At 34.7% G+C, this 13,220-nt stretch overlaps 1 protein-coding gene across 1 annotated transcript in view; it reads left to right on the forward strand.

The window, feature by feature from the left end:
• LOC122056496 (proteasome activator subunit 4-like) overlaps nucleotides 1–13,220 on the forward strand; it is a 62,805-nt gene that overhangs the window by 24,385 nt on the left and 25,200 nt on the right. Inside the window, 13 exon segments of the mRNA XM_042618474.1 lie at nucleotides 400–568; nucleotides 664–707; nucleotides 794–836; nucleotides 922–1,067; nucleotides 1,256–1,350; nucleotides 1,489–1,695; nucleotides 1,698–1,786; nucleotides 1,788–1,834; nucleotides 1,836–2,313; nucleotides 3,224–3,505; nucleotides 3,593–3,688; nucleotides 4,006–4,184; nucleotides 7,360–7,441. Of these exon segments, the coding sequence (XP_042474408.1) occupies nucleotides 400–568; nucleotides 664–707; nucleotides 794–836; nucleotides 922–1,067; nucleotides 1,256–1,350; nucleotides 1,489–1,695; nucleotides 1,698–1,786; nucleotides 1,788–1,834; nucleotides 1,836–2,313; nucleotides 3,224–3,505; nucleotides 3,593–3,688; nucleotides 4,006–4,184; nucleotides 7,360–7,441 (1,957 nt within the window).

Below are 13,220 nucleotides of genomic sequence, written 5' to 3' on the forward strand. Positions count from 1 at the left end.
TTGATCATTGATCTTGCTTCCCAATGGCTATGTTACTAGGATTCGGGTACTAGTGTTTGATACAAATGTGGATGCAATTGTTCTGCACAACTATTTCTTAAAATTCTTAATCATGATCAATAGTGTTTACAAGTGTCCACCCAGTGTCTTTGTTGGAGTGTTGGTATTGAACACAAGTATGGTGGTGGTTAGATGAAGAGTACAATGTAAACCCTTACTAGTTGAAGTCCTTAAGTTTATTAGTTCATTTATTTGTGTTCAGATTATTGTATTTGTTGTGTGCTGGCACTTCTAAAATTTATCAGGAGAATGTGATTTTCTCAATTGACTGGCGATCTTGTTGATGTTAAGATAAAGCAATCAATTCAGCTAATTTTTTCATTGTTTTCTAATCTTTAGGTTTGCTGGAAGATCTCTTTCAAAAATGTTGAAGCGATGGCCATCATTAGTTTCCAAGTGTGTCCTCATACTGAGTGCAAAATTGCAGGATTCAAGAGCTCCAGAACATTTAGTACTAGGTTCTTGCTCAGTTCTTTCAACTCAAACTGTTTTCAGGCATTTGGCAGTGGTAGTGTATTCTTCTACTGTCTTGTTTATGTTGTTTGTCTTAAATACATTGCTTTAACCATGCACACTCATTCCTTCACTTATGTCTATATTTAGAATGCAGCTTCGTTCTCAGCATTTATCATTGGTCTGCTAACTAGGTTAGTTTTTATTATTATATCTTCCCCATGTTATGACTTTAACTACTGCCGTATTTGAATCTCACCTACTCTGCTTATCCATGAAGCTCCCACCATGAGTCATTGAAAGCTCAAAAAGCTATTATTGAGGTATAGGCCATTGTACAATGACTGATCATCTCATAAGTTAATGCATTTATATTTTCCCTCAAATTCAAGTTTTGCATTCTTCCAGTTGTTTGTTAAATACAACAATCATTTCTCTGGAATATCGAGAAGTTTTTTCAAGGCTTCAGATGCTGAATCAGGGGAGTTAGAAATTATCAAGTTAATATCCCAAATTAGTTCCTTGGGCTTTGAGAACACAGGCTTGCATTGGAGGTAATGGCTATGTTTTTCTTTACAAATTTATTTGATGAACATTTTTTGTGCAATGAATTGTGATTGCAATGGTTTTGTTGCCTCAAAAATTTTCTTTTGATTTTATTACTCATGTTGTCATTTACTCAGAAAATTTTGATCATATTCTCATTTCCTTTTCATTGCTGTATGTATGCTAAATGTTTCAGGTATAATTTGATGGCTAACAGAGTATTGCTGTTGCTTACTTTGGCTTCTAGAAGTGATTCACATCTATTTTTAAAAATCTTAGGGGAAACTGCAGGTCAGCAATTTGAAACTTTGTTTGCTAAAATTGATATGGTATCCTGATGAATATTGTTTACTTGGTATAATTTGAACACCAATGCTTGATATATTTTACACTTGCAATCTGTTTATATGTAAAATATTGTCACTACAGGTCATTTTCTCAGAAATTTGAAAAGTCAACTTCCGCAGTCAAGAATACTTGCAGTATCTGCCTTAAATACTTTATTGCAAGGCCCACCTCACAAAATCCCGAGTCAGGAGCTGCTACGAACTACTGGAGGAGTATTGAGTGAAATACTAATGGAGGATGGATTTTTCCATGAGATGATGAACCTTTCCCATGTCATCCTTTCAAAGCATTGTTGGTGAAAGGAGAGTCATCCTTCCAAAGCCTTGCTGATAAAGCCATCACTGTTTTCTATTTTGATTTCTTAGCTTCATGGCCAATGAACCCCAAATTGGATATCATTTTATGGAGGAGATAGTTTCTATTCAAACGATACAGGAGTGTGGAATGCCAGCTCTGAAGGCCTTTCAACACACTTTAGATGAATTTTCTAGTGCAAAAGAGAGACCAAAGCAGTGTGTCGCTGCTGAAGTGATGGCTGGTATTCTTCATTCTGATGTTAATGGCCTTTCAGAAGCATGGAATGAGTGGCTGATGGATCAACTTCACAAGATTATGGTGGCCCCCTCTGTAGAGACAATACCTGATTGGGCAGCTTGTATACGCTATGCAGTCACTGGAAAAGGGAGATATGGAAAAAGAATTCCTCTGTTGAGAAAGCAAATATTAGACTGCTTAATAGCACCTTTACCCCAAACGGCAACAACTAGTGTAGTTTCAAAAAGGTATGCTTTCCTGTCAGTTGCACTTGCTGAAATATCTCCACCCAGAATGCCCATTGGTGAATTTCACTTCCATTGCCAACTCTTGGAAGAATTATTGGAGAATATGAGTCATCCATCTGCCCAAGTATGTTATAGTTAACAGTAATACAAGGTTTTGCTCCATTATTTTTTTATTTTTTATGTGCTCTTAGCAATGGTTGTGTTTTTAATAAACTATCACCTGGTTATCTTTTTTTATTTGTTTATTCTAGCAAAACATCAACTTTTATTGTATCCTTCTAGTTGCACTATTTCTGAATATTGCTAGTAATGTCATTGCCTCGAGTTCAATGGAGAAATAAGATGTGTAGAGCTGACCACAAATGTGGCTTGATGATGGTTATCAATGGAGAAACATATGCATTTATATAAAAACAAGCATTCCTTTATTCAAATCTATTAATATAGAAATCTGCATTCCTTATGTTCTTCAAGGATCTTGGCGACATATTTTTGCGTGCACATCTTTCCAATTATCATAAGATTAGCATCTGTGCTGTCCAGCTCAGTACAAAGTTGAAACTGTATGCATTGGTACCAAGCTATTCTTTAGACAATGGTAAATTAAACCAAACCTAAATAGTTGTTCCAAAAAATATGCTTTAAAATCTATTCATATGTTAAACCTCTTTTTCTACCATGCCATCTTTCAGAAGTTGGAGCATCCACATCTAGTATTGAATAGATGGAGTTACCAGAATTCGTCAAATTTTAATAATGCTACTTAGCATGGGCAGGTTTTCTGTTAGTTGTTCGTCGGCATTGAATGGTATTTGCAAGTTAATTTTACTGATACAAAGATTCTTAATTAAGCTAGCATCAAATAATCATCGTTCTTTCTGAGATGCTTTCTGTTGTAAGATTATCTATTGTTTTGACATAATTAATTTAAATTAATATTTCATCCTTGAATGTCTCCTAAAACTTGTTGGTTGATTTTCTTTTAGATAGTACAGTTGCTGAGAATAATTTTATGAATTATATGACTGAGGCAGGTGAGGGAAGCCATAGGCGTAACACTTTCAGTCCTGTGTTCGAATTTAAGGCTTAATTCAGCATCAATGGATCCTTCCTTTAATAAGGTTGACTATGTAGAGTTGCTTGAATTGCCCCAAAAAGAAGCTTGGATAAATGTCCTAACTGAGGGGGTTTCTGAGTTGGCTGTGAATATCCTAAGCACAAATCATTGGGAAAGCATTGAGATCAATGGAGAAGAAACTTTTGAGAATGCCTCTATTAGTAAGGAAGTTAAGGCAGATATCAGAAAAATGGAGACGGTGCGTAAATTTATTTTATTGTTAGAACCATTGCTACATTCAAAATCTGCTTTGTTTATGCAAGTTATTTTCTTTGGAACTTTGCAGGTGTTCCATTTTATTATTTCATCTTTGAAATCTGGAAGATCATCTTATATGTTAGACATAATTGTCAAGCTCCTCTATCCGGTTATTTCATTACAGGTATGAGGTTGAATGTTTGACAATCCATGGATTCAATTGCTATCCCGTTGCTTCAAGATTTTAGGATTCTTTTGAATTTCAGAATCCTATTACATAGGATTAAAAAAAAAAAGGGCTGTCCATTGCACGAAACTCCCGCCATGTGGGGTCTAGGGGAAGGATCCATTGTACGCAGCCTTACCCTACTTTTTGCAAGAGGCTGTTTCTAGACTTGAACCTATTACATAGGACTATGTTAGATAAATGATTATGCTGTAATGATCTAGGATGCTTTTAGCTAGATTCATTTGAATTTTTTTTTTTTAATTCTATTGCAGGAAACATCAAACAAAGATTTGTCAGTGCTAGCTAAAGCGGCTTTTGAATTACTGAAATGGATGCCATTACCTCAAGCTTTCTTGGAAAGTGCTGTTTCCGTGGTTCTTTCTTTAGTTATTAATCCTAATTGGCGAATAAGATCGGCATCTCTTACATATCTTCGCATCTTTATGTATAGGTATAATCCTACTCTCTTAGGTTCCAAGTTATCTTCCTTTATTTAATTTGATGTCAAAATATGAATGTGTAATTATTTTGTTAATCATTTGTCTTGTTTGGTGTTATTGAACATATGATGATAGCAACATTTGAAGTGTTGGGTTGTGTTGGTCGACAGAGGTGAAATTTAGGGGGTGTTTGGTTGATGAGTTTGGGAATAAGGGAATGAAATGATAGTAAAAAATAATGTTTGGATTATGGGTTTGGAAATCACATTTTGGGAATGATTACCAGATTTATAGGAATCAACCAAACCCATATAACTTGATGGATTTCATTTTCATTCCTATTCCCATTCCACCCTACTATCAAACTCATACCCATAGTCATTCCCATCATTTAACCAAACGCCCCCTTATTGTTCTATCCACCAACTAGCATGCGATATGGTCGTACCAGCACCAAAATTGGGAAGAGAGGGAAGACGAAGTTAACAAGAAACATCCAATAAGGAGAAAAAAATAACCTTATTAATTAATCAAATAATTTTCAATGTTATAAAAATACAACTAGTCTAATTAAATATGATTGAACACCCTATTAGTTTATAAATTCAAATCGAGTTCGATTTGAATTAACATGATTTTAATCAACATATCTATTTTATAAATTTTATTTAACCATAAACTAACTTTTATATGATGATAAAATTCAAAATATTAATTTCATTTAGTTTAACTTGATATCTAAAAATTATTTAAAATAATTTAAAATATAAAAAAATTCTATTATAAAAAATTATAATTTTATCAAAAATAAAATCTTAAATTTGAAAAATTCAAATTTACGTGTATAGTAACTTGTAAGTTATTCATTCTTTCACTACTTTTTTTTGTATTTTCTCATTCCACCTCTAAGATTCTTTGTTTGATAGTGTTTGTCCTCTTGACTCAGCAAGTATGCTCTCGTCCGCCTTTTTAAAATTTGATGTCATCTTATCTCATGTCATAGTTGAGTCATCATATGCTTCTCCTAATACTTGTGCTCCATCCTCTCCTTAAAGATACTTTATTTACTATTCTTTAACTTTCACTATTTAATTATAGGAGTATGCATATTTGCCTTTTATTAATACTATACTAATCTAACACCACTGACCTATGTTGGGTGTTAACTTTTCTTTAGGGATTACCTTGCAATCTTAACAAAATTTTCCATCCCATAGTGATCATAAGAAAGTCAATTTGTGACTTGTCATCCCTACTTATGAACATAATAAATTCTTGTGCTCTCATTTGAAAACGTATTAGTTGTTGTAAGTTAATATGCTATTGTGAAATTGAATATAATTTTTTCCTTCATTTCTTAGTCCAAATTTTTTTAAGGAAGGGGAGCGTTGGTGCAACGGTAAAATTGTTGCCGACCAAAAGGTCACGGGTTCGAATTTAGAAAATAGCCTCTTGTAAAAAGCAGGGTAAGACTGTGTACAATGGATCCTTCCCCGGGACCTCGCATGGCAGGAGCTTTGTGCACCGGGCTGTTCTTTTTTTTTCTTAGTCCAAAATTATGATCCCATGCACTTTATGATATTTTTCATTTCTTAATCCTATATGCCTATTTCGATTTTCTTCTATTAAAATTATCTCATTTGTACAAATTTTTTATACTACCCCATCTAGGTCTTCTTAGATCTAATGTTTAATATCTCATTTAATCCTATTTGAAGTGCATATATGCTAATTATTTGCTACCACTTTTTTGAGAGCTATAATCCTATCTCTCAATCTAACTATTCTTAGGGATGAACTATCTATAACAATACATACTCTATTTTTCATTTTACTATTTCTTGTGTATTATAACTTAATAGATGACTTTTCTTGTATCTTTGTCTTCTCTCTTATCTATTTTGTCTCTTATAAGTACAAAAAAAGTAATTCATTTTTTTAATCAGTGTTTCTACTACCTTCGTTTCTTTGCTAATGAGCGTTCCTATTTTTCAGGTTCTAAATGTAAGACAATCTATATTCTTTTAATGTCGTTCATATCCAACATTAGGTGTGAGAATTCTTACATATTTAATATTGTATTAAATTTTCATGAAAATGTAATGGTCCTTGTCAAGATTTTGCAGTTGGACCTTGCAATACGCTCCTTTTGGAGAATAATCTAGTATTATCACAATAGTTTGATGGGTTTATATAAAACATTTTTTGTTGACATTGGCTAACAACCTACCGCAATCTACCTTTACCCGGGCTTAGCGATTGACCATAATGGAGTTGACTAGAATGTAATGTAAGAAATAAAATAATCATGTTAGACTAAAACTATTTATATTAAAGTTATTTGTAAGTGTAGCAACAACATCAATATGTTCACGAGGTGAGCCCAAGCCATGGGCAAAGGCTGTGTGGAAGACTTACCTTATGCCCAAGCATCAGATCATGCTATGACTCCTTGCATAGGGCCGCCTACGCACAAAGGATCAGCTAGAGTACGTGCCGTTCAAAACTTGTCCTCTATGCAAGCATGAGGATGAATCTTTAGATCACACCTTTTGGTGCCCCATGAGCCTTGCTCTATGGAACAAGGTGAAGACTTGGCTTCAACTACGGCATGAGATGAGCACCTTCGAGCGAATGCTAGAGGTCTTACTCTGGAGATACCGTGGCAATAGCCACTTGACTTGAGCAAGATACTTGGGCATGTCGTGCATGGTATTTTTGTTATGGCAAATGTGTACTCGCTGCCAATTTGAGGGAGATGTCCATGATGTTGAGAGGATATTTCGTAAGATTCAAACGCATGTCTATCGCTTTGTGTGCGTATAATATGTACCTTCTCATTTGATATATAAACTATTTACCTTTCTCAAAGAAAAAAAACATCAATGTGTTCACTTTTTAAAGTTTTCTTCCTATTTAGAATTACATAAACATGAGAAGAGGAAAGGGGTATGTGGGAATGGGAGTACCTAATGGTTTTGTATATTGCAGTTAATTTCTCATCATTATATATCACGCATAATCATTGTATACTCTAGTAGTGTATGGAGCTGTAGATTCTCCTTTCTCTTATGTTATTTTTTTATTCGAGGTTGAGCAGAACATTAACTGTTTCATTAGCTAGAAGATCTAAATAATAGGGGGTATCTAATTTGAGGGTTCTAATTTTTTTGTTTCTTTTTATAGACACATTTTTATCCTTTCAAGAGCACAAAGAAAAGAAATATGGGACCATATTGAAAAGCTACTTGTGGACAACCAAGTCGAGGTAAGTTTGTCTTTATTATCTAAAATTTAATTTATGTGCTATGAAGGTGTCTCTCAATAAAATGTGAATGAAAAAAGTGCATCAAAGTCCTTGTATGTCAATTTGGTTCTTTTAGTTATTTTATAGATTTTGTTCATCTAGAAAAGCCTCTCGTATTTCAATATTGTTCTTTATTTGTATTTTTATCATGGTTTAAAATCTCGAGTCATATCGGAGATGGTTTATGATCGAATTAATACGATTTCGGTATTGTATCAATATTTTGATATTTTTTAAATATGAAATATATTAATTAAAAATAGAAATTTATTATATATATATATATATATCGCGACACATCCATATGGTAAATAAATAAATAAAATTATTATATATATATTTTTAAAATAAAAATAAAAATATATATTTATATATATACATTAAATTAATGAGATAGTTTATTAGACTTTGATTAAATCTATTTAAATTATCCTATTTATAGTTAGGACCAAGACTTAAAATCTCGACCCGTGTCGAGGTTTCGGTCCTAGACCGGAACAATATGATTTCGGTATCGTATCGTGCCATTCTGATACGGTTTCAGTATTTTTTATTTATATATAGTAATTATTAGATAAATAAATTTATTGAGTATAATTTTAAAATAAGTTATATATTGATTTTATATAAGTTCTCCATTATTAAATAATTTAATATTATTATAAAAAATAATTAAATATAGTTATCTTTAAAAAAATTTGATCTATTAATAACTCAAATTAAAATTGATACATCATAATATTATAATATCATATGTTATACATTACTAATACTAAAAGGGGTGGCGTGAATCAAATTGAAGGGTTCTGGTAATATTTTGCTTAGGTAACCTTTATGGTTTTCCAATGTCTAGATTAAATAATTATATAAATTAATACAAAATAATATTTTATATATAATAATCATATAAATTAACTATTTATTTATTTAATAATTTAAATAATATATATTTAAAATAGTAAAAAAAATTAGAATATCAATTAAACATTAAAATAATAAAAAATATAAAATAATTAAAAAATATATAAGAATATAAATTTGATTTATTAGAATTTTTATAAATTTTTATATTTTTTAGAAATTTTAAATAAAATTTATAACAGTAAAAAAAATTTCAGAATATTATTTAATAAAATTTATTAATTTTTTTAAAAATTTGAATATATTTTTTATATTTTATTAGGATAATTTAATTAGGGTTTATGGATGCTTCTTTAAAATATCATACTTAAGTGGGAATTGGGAATTGCACAGAAACGCAACGCCCCACGACACGCTCGCTCAGGACCGTGACGCACCAGTTCCCGTGACAGCAACCGCGATGCACTCGCGACCCGCGGTTCCCTCCGACTGTGCCGGAGGCGTCCGGCGACACCTCCAGTGGCATCGGAGGTGTCTGGCGACACTTTCGGCGCCGCCAGAAACATCGCGTCGCGACTCCTTCGGCGCCTGTGACGCGCTATTGCGCACATGCGATTATTCCAGGTGTATTTGATGACGCGATGAAATCATCTCTGGCTTGGTGCTGATTTCGGTGTGCGGGCGGAATTATAAGTTTCGTCCGTTTTGCTCGGCTCGAAATGAAATTTTGAACCGTGGTTAAGAGTTGATTGAAATTATTAACTTAATTTTAATAATATATTTTTTTTCTTTTCTTTACATAAATTGTGCCAGTGGGCGTCCTTGCCCCCACCTTGACCCACATGCTCGCTGGCGTCGTTGCCACCATCGCGACTCGCGCACCTGTGGGTTTCCTCACCGTGACCTGTGTGCTCGTGGGCTTCCTTGCAGCAACCCACTGTTATCCCTCCGCGACTCGCGGGTGTCCTTGTCACGACTCACGTGACCGCAAGTATCCTCGCTGCTATCTGCAGAGGATCTTTAGAGGCTATGACGGTCTTCATGACATGCGGAGTTTGCAGTGGAATCGCGGTACCTCCGTGATCCTATTGCACCTCAGTGCTGGTGGAGATAAATTTCGTCCATTTCACTTAGTACGAAATGAAATTTTAAACCATGATCTTTATTATGCATCTCATTTCCAGTCTTCCTAGCTGCCAATTAACATTCTCTCTTTTTATTTCTTCCTTGGTGTAATTCTCTGGAAATGCTAGTTTCTACATTTCACGCCATACATAGAATCAATCTGATAAATAATAGAATCAATCTGATAAATAGTACTTGTTTAAGCACACGTGACCTTTAATTGACAAATTTCAACCATCAACATTAGAGCACTACATATATAGGAAATTACAACTTTCATAAACATCTAGATGAAACAATTTGATAATTGATACACCTAGGTCGGTGTGCGAGGAGTGGGCACTAGAGTTAAGCGAATTGGTATTCTTCAAACCACACCGACTACATCTGGTTTAACCTATCTCAAGTGCATAGGAGCCCCACCTAAGCGTTTAATGGTCCCAATCACTTGAGGGCTTGCAACGAAAGAGAGGCTTGAGGATAATCTTAATGGTAAGTGGGATCCAAATGTGAGTAGTAGTAACGGATAAGTAAAGGAAGGGGGGTGGGGGGTGCAGTTATGACGCAACAGTTATAACTAGTATGCTACAACAGTTACAAAAGGGGGCCAGTAGCTTGAGACAGGGGGCTAAGCCAAGATTCAGTATTCTTTTTATTTTGTTTTACTTGCATTTCTTCCACAAGGTCAGAGGGGCTTCACCAGATCACTTTGGCGCCTTCTGAGTTGTGTTAATCTTGGACTGGACATTGTCACGGAGGTTTAAGACTATTTGGAGTGTTCGATAAAGGGGTGTAGAATTCAGCCACAATATAATTGGCGTTGTTTGTGGGATGAAATTAAGTTGGCATTTCAGTTGGACTTCTAGGCTTCTAATAATGAGGCGGAGTACAAGTCTTTGCTTATCGGGCTCCAGGTGGTCCAGAGTGTAGGTGCTACTTGAGTCAGAGTTTTTATTACGATTAATAATTGAGGACTTACCAAGGGAATGAATATTTCACAATTAGGGAAGATGGGATGATAAAGTATACAGAGGCCTATAAGTTAGTCTTGCAACAAATCTCACGGGAGGACAACCATAAGGAAAATGAGCTTGTTAAGATGGCTAACTACTGACTAGATGGTCTTCATAGGATCCTTTAGTGCACAAAGCTCAATCCTCGGTAATTGAATGTACAATAAGTGGAGTCAACTAGCGAAACATGACTTGGGTTATATTGACGGGTTGAGTTATTATCTTACCATTAGGGAAGTGCTTTACCTACCGATGTAAACGCAACAGTTTCTCTTCATGGCAGGCCTAATATTTTATGTTGATAGAGGAGACACTGTTAAAGAGATATTTCGCTCGTTCTTTGCTTCGCTGCCTTGGGCCATGAAAATCATCTATGAGGATGGACATTAGCTTGGAAAGCTATTTTGGTTGGTACTTTTGGTCAATTATAATCAAGGATGTTGCCCAATTGGTGAAGACTTCCTTAACTTGTTCATAGATGTTTAGTAAGCATGTGAAGCTATTGAAAGCAGTGGTGGCCTCATGCCCTTTCGACCATAGGGCATGAATATCGTTGGATTCTTCTCGATAGCTCTCCTCTAGAGAAATGTTATGATTGTGATGGTGGATTTTTTTTTCTAAATGGATTGAAACTGAGACGATGGTCAAGATAATTGAGGATAGAGTAATTCAATTCCTATAGAAGAATATTATATGTTGCTTTGGGATTCCTCATTGATTTGTAAGTGATAGTGGGTGATAATTTTAGGGTGTTGGGAACTTAATGTTGGTGTAGCGGAAGCGGTTCAGATAGCTAGAGGGGAGGGGTGAATAGCCACCTAGGAATTAAAAATAATATTTCTCTTGCTAACAACTCAACAAGGACATACACATTAATTAATCAAAAATATAAAAGTAAGAGACTTGAATTTACTTGATTTGCAACTAGGATGTTACTAGTCCAAGACTACGAAGAGCACTACGAAAATCCCCTCCTTTGAACAAGAATTGGAGGCGGAGAAGTCCCTTCCAGCAGTTGAGTACAAGACTAAGAAAGAACTGAATGAACGTGAACTAAATAAGTGTGTTGTGTCTAACTACGAGCCTCAGTCCTCTTTTTATAGCCTTTGTCGTCGATGTGATCGTTTGCTGTCGCTTGGAAGCAGTGTGAGCGTCTGGACTAGTCGAAGTTGATCCACTTTGGCAACAGTACTCTAACGACTCTAGATGACTTCTTACATTTCGAGCACTTGGAAGTGCTTGGAAGCAATGTGAGCGCCTGGACTAGTCGAAGTTGATCCACTTTGGTAACAGTCCGCTAACGACTCTGGATGACTTTTCATATTTCGAGCACTTGGAAGTGATCCAAGTACTTGGAGTTTGCTGACGAGGATGTTATCCTGATATGTTTCGGCAACGGCTCCCGCTGATATGGCCACGACTTCCGGGCGTCCGGAAGGGATTCGGGCATTGGAGTCCGAGCGCCTGGAATCGTTAACTTGCGGAGTTGACCATTTTCTTTTCAAGTCGTCTGGGTGATTGTATCTCAAAATTGAGCTCTTATAATATCCAAGTTAGAGGGATGGATATTGCATTAACTCAAGGGAAAGAAATTGCATAATTCTAGGGGGAGTATTTTTTTTGTAATTATTGCATTTTTTGTATTTTGTCTACTTAATCTGTGTTGACTGACATCAAAAAGGGGAGGTTGTAAGTATTTGAAGTTGTTGAACCACCATTTTGATGTGAGTTCAACAAGATTAAGTTATATCTTGTAGATTTAACTTGGGTGTCTTAAGTGTACAGGTCCGAGATGGCAGAAAACGTAAGCAGTAGTGAAGGATTGCACGGGATGGAGCCAACATGTTTAGTGTATTCGAGAGACGAGACACTATGGAAGAGTACTCTAGTGGAGCGAGGACGCACAGGATATATTCGAGGGATGAGAAGTTGGGAGGAAGACTGCTCGAGGAGAAAAACGAACAGTTTTCCTCCCGGCTTCTCGTCCCTCAGATGCATCCCGTGCGTCATTCTCACTCCATTGGAGTATTTTTCCATAGTTTCTCGTCTCTCAAATGCACTAAGCCCGTCGACTCTTTCCGTGCATCCTTCATGACTGCTTGCGTCTTCTGCCATTTTGGATACTTGCGTGTTTCTCTAAGTCCGTGTACACTTAGACATGCAAGTTAAATCTACAAGGTCTAACTTAATCTCCTTGAACTCGCATCAAAATAGTCGCTACCACTTGAGTTACTTACAATATCTCACTTTTTGATGTGAGTTAACACAGATTAAGTTAAAGACTAAAATGCAATAATTACAACAAAAAAAAATCATAGAGTTATGCAATTTCTTTCCCTAGAGTTATGCAATTTTTTTCCCTATAACGTAAATAATATCTCCCTTTGAACATATCAAAAAAAAAAAAAAAAAATCGGGGTTAAAAAAATGACATGAACAATGAAAAATTCTAAAATATTTACCAGATATAGAGCACAATATTTTCTACTATAGAAAATTAATTTTATAGAAAATTCATGTTAATTAATTTTTTATTATCAATAAATAGGATTTACTTTGGACAATTATTAAAAAATATTAAAACATTCAAAAATTTTGAAATTTTAGTAATTATAGTGAATATGTTAATTTCACATAGAAATAATTTCCGTAAAAATTTTGTACCGATTATTCGAAAAAAATGATTCACTCATGCATATCAAGTCAATCATATTAAAAAAAAAATACTTTTTTCTTAGTTG

Source organism: Zingiber officinale, chromosome 3B, assembly GCF_018446385.1.
Source record: "Zingiber officinale cultivar Zhangliang chromosome 3B, Zo_v1.1, whole genome shotgun sequence".
NCBI classification, from domain to species: domain Eukaryota; kingdom Viridiplantae; phylum Streptophyta; class Magnoliopsida; order Zingiberales; family Zingiberaceae; genus Zingiber; species Zingiber officinale.